Source organism: Beta vulgaris, chromosome 3, assembly GCF_026745355.1.
Source record: "Beta vulgaris subsp. vulgaris cultivar EL10 chromosome 3, EL10.2, whole genome shotgun sequence".
Classification (NCBI taxonomy): Eukaryota; Viridiplantae; Streptophyta; class Magnoliopsida; order Caryophyllales; family Amaranthaceae; genus Beta; species Beta vulgaris.
Window position 1 is genome coordinate 53,454,261 of NC_079204.1, and position 7,986 is coordinate 53,462,246.

General features: G+C 31.1%; 1 protein-coding gene across 1 annotated transcript; it reads left to right on the plus strand.

Annotated features, from left to right (window-relative positions):
* The first annotated feature begins 2,091 nt into the window (after positions 1-2,091).
* Positions 2,092-3,610, plus strand: LOC125495777 (B3 domain-containing transcription factor VRN1-like). Its single transcript, XM_048640598.1, has 2 exons — positions 2,092-2,219; positions 3,125-3,610. The coding sequence occupies exons 1-2, from the start codon at positions 2,112-2,114 to the stop codon at positions 3,608-3,610; spliced, it is 594 nt and encodes a 197-aa protein (XP_048496555.1). The 5' UTR covers positions 2,092-2,111.
* Positions 3,611-7,986: the final 4,376 nt, after the last annotated feature.

Genomic DNA, 7,986 nt, shown 5'->3' on the forward strand with positions numbered 1-7,986 from the left:
AATTAGGGAGAATTTATGGTTTTAAAATGACATGTTTTGGGTATATTAATGACATATTTTAGCTATATTATGACATGTTTTGGATATTAAACAATGGTATGATCCAGTATCAAAGACTTTAGTGATAGGATCTTGTCTTGTACGGACTTTAGTACAGTACTGATGATTCTTAGCTGATTTTCTTTTGTCCTTGTTGATTCACTTCAGTGATTAACTGATGATGATAGTACTAATGTTAGGTAAGCTTTAGTAATGAACTTTAACACTCAATTCACAGTGGAATAGTAATGTAGTAGTATACTTTTGCAGTCTCAGGCTTTACTTTGTCAGGACAAAAGTACACTTCCTACTTGTACCAAATGCTGCAAACATGTACTAAATATAACAGAAAATATACCAAATGCTGCATACATGTCAACTTATAAGTGGTAGTTTCTGTGCATGGGAAGAAAGAATTCCATAAATAGTGTGGAGTGTTTGAGTAGGTAATATATATGCATGGTGCATGGGAGAAAGTCTTGGTAATCAACTCTTTGAGTCCAAAAGAGACTCAAACACTCAAAAAAAATACAATGGTACAATTGGTACCATTATAAGTTTATAACATGGCATTGGTATCAAATTATTATCAAGACTGGTACCAAGCAAATCTTACTTTCGTATCAATATTTTCGGACAATGGTACCATTATAACCTAGCATTGATACCAAGTAAAACCTTGCCACACGCGCGTGAAATTTCCAACACATAAAATGACCAAATTGCCCTCGTATGAGTCCCCTAAGAGACTCAAACGGTTGGACGCCTAGCCAAGCTCTGGTGCATGAATATAAGATTGTATGACATTTATTATGCTCATTGCTAAATCAACCACCTTATCATAACCATTTACCATCACTCCATCAGCAAAGTAGTGAAATAGATGCATCAAAAAGTGAAAAATAAATCTTCTCTCTCGTCCATATCCTTCTCTGTTTCCCTCTCTGATTTTATTGTTCTACAAACTCCATTATTAACTGCTGGTCTTTGTTCTTACTATTTTTTTTATCTCTTGTTATCCGAAATTGGCAAAATCCAACCCCAAAAAATCACTTCTTCATCATCTCTTTGTTATCTGTTCGTACGCATTTTATCTCTTTGTTGAAGATTTTGCTTTTAAAAGTGTTAGAAGCATTGCACTTTTTAAATAGAAAATTGTATTACTACGTATTTTGTAAGAAACAATCAAAATCTAATTAATTATATTATAAATATTTTTGAAATTGTTGTACGTATCTTTGATTTTTTTTAATAGGGGCCTCATATTTAACTTTGAGCACAAGGACTCTATATCGTTTGGGCCGGGGATGTCTGAATGTTAATGTAAGTGCTCGCTGTACGGTTTTTGGCGCGGGTTACAAATAACTCCACTCGCACGGTAATTTGGTGTTTGAATTTTGCTGCATTATTGCAATTTGCAATGTTACAAATTAATTGAGTAGGGCAAAACTTTTAATGGCAAATTAATCTGTTTTGTGTTGCACTGGAAATATGTTGGTGTTGTGTATTGTTTAGGCTTCTTGTATAATAATGTAGTCATTTTATCCTCACAAAATTTAATGAAACAACCAAAGTTGGATAATGAATTAGATTGTTTCGTAGGAACAGTTAACAACAACCATGAGAAAACAAAGTCCTGTTCACCTTGATGGTTATCTGTTGCATACTTGTGTATACTTCCTTGTCTAATTATTCTTGTATTTTCTGCTGTTATTCTCTTTTGCTTTTGTTTTTCCTGAACTCCCAACATTTTGTAACAAGTTATTAAGTTAATGGTTCAACGCATGGTTAGAATTGGGGGGGGGGGGGGGGGGGGTTAAAAGATTAATGTAGTCGACGGACGGTGGTGTGAGTGACCAACCATTTGTAAATTCCTGGATCCGCGACTGTATGCATGAATATAGGATTGTATATAATATATATACTTCGTTTCGACATTTATTATGCACATTGTTAAATAAACCACCTTGTTTAATGTATCATTATTATTTCTACGAACTCTTTCCCTCTACTAATAATCTACCTTCATACTTCAGAAAAAATACTTGGAAGATCTTCAACTTAGAAAGAAGATGAGAGGTCAGACAAGTAACTCAACATTGTCATCTCCAACAAAGAGAAAGGGACCAAGTTTCTTCAAATTGATGGTAGCCCTTAACTCTACCCAATACCACATGCTAGTAAGTTATTTCTTCAGTTTCTACATACTTAATAGTATATACTCAGTTTTAGATTTGTTTGTTATGTGCAAATTATATTGTTGAATACCTATATATGTTGTATATTGAGTTTTTTGAGAGAGAAAAAAGACAAGGAAATGAGAATGTATGAGCTATATTATTTATTTTTGATTTAATTGAAAAGAAAGAATAAAACCTAATAATAGGTAGGTTAATTTCTCTCGGTATCCATTTAGTGACTATGTCTGCTTTTATATCAATATTAGACCGTCTCTTTTAATAATTTGTGTACAACTTATTGATAAACGTTGATCACAAAAGCTTATTAGAAGATTAGTAGAGTTAGTTACAAGGAGAAAGTTAATAGTCAATTTCAATACACATATGATCAAAGCGAAAGTTAATCGAACTAGCATCTTGTAACAACATCTAAGATACATTATTTCTTACAACCTTGTAACTAATTCTTATCTTTTATAACAGAATTGTGGCTCTGTTTGGCATTATCAGCTGAAAATAAACTGAAATTGATAAGTTAACTGAAACTAATAAGATAAAACTGACACTGATAAGGTGCTAGAACTGATAAGGTAATTGATTAGTTTAATTGTTTGGCAAATTTATTTTAGCAAAATTAGTTGTTGTCAAAATTTTGAAAAGATTTTTCAAAATTTCAGTCACCTTATTTTGAAAAGGTAAATTTTTTAACTTATTATTTAACTCATCTTAGCCACCTAAAATTTTATTTTAGGTATCCCCCAAACACCACCAATCATTTTAGCACCTAAAATATATTAGCAGCTTATCATTTAAGGTAGCTAAAATGCTTCTCCGAACAGAATCTTTATATTCCACCAAGTAAGTTTCTGATTAGTGTATGCATATCTTCTGTCTATGTGATGCAGAAAATACCTGACAAGTATGTCAAGTCATATTATAAAGAGCAGCTTGCAAAAGATTACGTAAAACTGAGAGTAAAAAATATTGATGATGGTCGAAATTGGAAAATAGAGTTGCTTAAAGAAAGTGGAAGAATCTGGTTAAGCAAAGGTTGGGAGGAGTTTGTAAAGACTTATTCTCTGAAATATGGATATTTCCTCTTGTTTAAGTATAATGAGAGTGATTCTGAGTTTCATGTAAGAATTTTTGACACAACTTGTTGTGAAGTTGAGTATGATGATTTCGCATTTGATCATAATCATACCAACAAGCGTGAAGAAGTGAAGGAATTATCTTCACAAGATGAATACATGAGTGATGATGATGATGTTATTTCTTCAGGTATATCTTATGTCTTTCAATTTCTTTATACTACTAGTACCTTCTTGCTATTCATAGTACTTCACTACTTTGGTACCATGATTTATCTAGTTAATCTATGTAAGGTTTAGCAGAGGAAATAACTAATTTTTCCAATGCATACAATTAAGAGAATTTATTCTTACAAGTTGCACATAATCGTCAGAATACTTTTTTGCCCTCCTGCTACTGTTCTCACTAACAGCAATGCCATTGGTGATGAGTTTGTTCATGAAAATCTGAAATTTTGGATTGAACGAAAAAATTTTTGATCCCATTGGTGATAAAAAAATGTTCACCAAATGACCAAATGTGTCATATATTGTTCATCATGTGAACAATTTATTCAGTTGCATTGAGAGAAAAGGAGGAGTTTTTAAATTAATTTTTGGCAAAAAGCTAGAAGCATGATACACAGCCAGCCAGTGGCATGCTGCTGTGTATTTTTGGAAAATTTCGTGGAAATTTTCACAGAATTTTCCAGAAACTCCCTATTTCAAAAAAAAAAAAAAAACAAAATTCATATTTTCCCCCTCTATAAAATGATACCCATATTGACATATTTCTAAACAATAGTTAAATCGATAATTTTACCCATACTCGATAATAGTATTTTTTTTCATAATTAATACACGATAATAATAATTAATTAATCGCAAGTAATTATTATTTTGCCCATCATGCGATATTTATAATTAATTTTTCGTAATTAATTAATATTTTACTAAATGCCGAATAATGATAATTATTTTTTGGTAATTAATTATTATAATTTTAAAATATTTTCCTTTTATTTTTAATATGTAAATTATATTATTAATTGAAGTAGGAAAGAGAAATAGGAGAGAGAAAGTTGAGGCGGGGTAGTGAAAAATAGGAGAGATAAAGTAGATTTTGATGGTTTTTTTTGTTAATGAGTGGAGTGGAGGTGATACATTTGTTCATAAAATGAAAAAACATGAGTAAACCAATGGTATTGCTCTAAATAGCTAGACAATAGCTCATGTCATTACCATATAACTCAAGAAGAAGTATCAATTCATGGTTACTTGAAGTCTTAAATTCGTGATTTTAAGTTTAATACGAACATTAGCTAAATTATACTGTTAAGACTCTTATTCCTATTATATTATAGCTAGATATTAATTAATAGGGACAGAATATTAGTTCACACCTTTTGTAATAAGGTGATAATAGTTGTATCTGCAATAACTCGGAGTATCACTCTATCTCGAAATCTAGTTGAATTTATTCATATTAACATAGTGGATTCCTGATTTGCTACAATATAATAACCTACACTCATGAATATGCATGTTACATTTTTTTTTTTTTTTTTTGAATAGTTATGCATGTTACATCTTTTTTTTTTTTTTTTGAATAGTTATGCATGTTACATCTTATAGTCGTTGGATTATGTGAATATATAAAACCATACAAATCACAAAACTCATGTTACTATGATTATTTTTTTTTCTCATTTACATATATATATTGAAGAGGATGGTGTTGCTATGTATGGAAAGAGAAGTTTGCCATGTTGTGAATGCTTCCAATCTCAAAATCCTCATTTCAAAGTTCGCATTGGACGTTGGAGTTATACTACACGAGCAGTGGTAAGTGCAACCTATTTACCCTCCTAAGTCCTAATAATACTTCGGATTTTTTGTCAGAAAATACATAATAAGTAAGACCAAGGTTCGAATCTTGGTGGAAGCAAATTTCAATATTGTTGGGGAGGGGGGGATACGGGCTTGTTGGGCCTCTGGGTGAGGGCCCTGTGCGAGGGCAGCCCAGAGGTAATTCATCTTACCACGGGTCCCCGAATGGGGGCCAAAAAAAAAAAAAAAAAAAAAAAGTAAAAACATACAAGTTTTGTAGGAAAAGACTTAATAAATTGTTTTTATGTCTACAAAGACCTATTAGAATACTTCCGGTTGTTAATTACAATCATTTTATGAATTTCATGCCAAAATACCAAATTCCGACGTTGACTTTTTTTAAACTCCAACTGACTACTCTTTCAATTCTTTCTTCTTCCTCCGTCTTTTTAGTTAGTTGTATTGTATCATCTTGACTTTTGAAATCGTTCACAATTTCACTTTAACCTGTGTTTTATTATTCATACGTAAGTACAAACATATTCGTGTGATTAGATATTTTAGATTTATCTCATTATATAGTTTCATATTATCAATTTTTTTATATTTTTAATCATAATAGTATATAGTTAGAGAAACATGGTGAAAGTCATGCATTAACAAATGTGCCATGGCTTTTGAGTACAATTTTTTTAAAAAAGTGATACTACTATTAATTATCAGTTTTACGTTTTCCTTTTAAGAAAATGTTACAAATCAAAAATTCTTATTAGACTTATCGTTGTTTCCCAAAATTGGTGCAGCCGATTCCTCTTGATTATGCTAGAGTGCATTTAAAGAATAAGCACAAGAAGGAGTTAATCTTGAAAGGACCAAACGATAAGAGTTGTTATAACAAGCTAAAGTTCTATGTGTATTTGCACAATTGCTGCAAGGTCAAGGCAGAATTCAATGGATCTTCATGGCGAAAATTTGTGCGGGATTATGAATTGGAGATTGGAGATGATTGTACTTTTGAGTTGATCCACCCTCCGAGTAACACGTACAAGGTTACTATTTTTCGTGCTCCATAGCTAGTGAAATACTTCCTCCATCTCGACTTTGTAGTCGCACTAAAAAGTAAAAACTAGTTTTTTAGCTCGGATGATGTGTGATGTGTCGAGTTATTACATGTAATATCTCCCTGTGAACATCAATCTATCTAGCTGCTATAACTATATTGAAGCAACCTTTTCTATTATTAGATTACTGCCAACTTTATTATTCACTTAGTGCACATCAGGCATCACTCCATATATATTTTATCCTTAAGCACTAGTCTATAAAGAGAACCTCTAAAAGAACAGCACTATTAGACTAGATTATAGAGCATGCATACTTCACTACCTGAATTCTGGCCATATTCATTACTTAGTTCAGTGAACTTTGATGAATATAACCTGACTTCCTAATCAGATAATCAGTGTCGGTCCGAATAATATGGAGACCCTGTGCTAATACTAAAAAATAGGCCCCTGTATGAAAAAATCAAAATAAAAGAAACCACCAAAATATGCAAGTAAAACAAATAACAAACATGCATCAAATGAAGTTTTTTTCTTTAAAATCTTTTGGTACAGTACAAGAAGAGTTGAATTCAACAAACTTGCAGACATTTTGACCATCAACTCAAGTCTTTTGTGTTCAAATATATTTTTTTTAAATAATTTTGAAGGTTCCTTTGAAAATGAGGCCCTATTCCATGTCTGACTTTAGACATCTAAGGACCGGGTTTGCAAATAAATAAATTATCAAGCAAAAGTGAGGTGTTATATGATTTGCAGACGGCGAATTCAACAAAATGCAAATGCAACAAATTAGAACTAGAGAATAGCAGTTGCACATCATAATAGAGATCTGATAGATAAGGTCATTCACATGACACTCATGCATAATTTACAATAAGCTACCTGCTATGTGAAAGGTGAGAGTAATTGACATACATTAATGATATCAAAATGAAGTTTAAAACCTTCTTAACTAGAAGAGGAAGTAAAAGAGAATGGCTTAATTAGCAAGTTTAGATAACAACTTAAAATTCAGCTCAACCTATTATAGCATTCTAAGTTGAAGTAATCCATGCCTTTTTAGGATTTGTTCTCTTCGGCATAAAATAACTAAACTGAACTATTGTTTATTTTTTAGAGTGTAAAAGTGGAAGATATTTCATACAAAATAAGCAAAATTATAGAAAATTAGTAAATAGTTAGAAAAAAAAAATTGTCCGAAATATTACAAAATGAGCCTCTATTTGCAATCCGACTTGCGTGGACCCGGTCCACACTAAAAATAGTGTGGACCAGGCCCATGTACGTGACATTATATTACTTTAACATACACTATATCATTGTAACATACACTATATGATTTTAACACACACTAAATCACTTTAACATACACTATATCATTGTAACATACACTATATTATTTTAACACACACTATATCACTTTAACATACACTATATCACTTTAACATACACTATATCATTTTAACATACACTATATCACTTTAACATACACTATATCACTTTAACATACACTATATCATTATAACATACACTATATCATTATAACATACACTATATCACTTTAACAAACATTATATCACTATAACATACGCTATATCATTTTAATATATACTATATCATTTTAACATACACTATATCATATCAATATACACTATCATAAACTCACGTGATATGGATCGGGTGCACACTAATTAGTGTGCACCGGATTCATATTAGTTTTTTTACTCTACTTGTAAATCTTGGAAAAATAGAGCTTTCGATAGTTTTTATATATTTTTTTTTTGGCTTTGTATGTTTTAA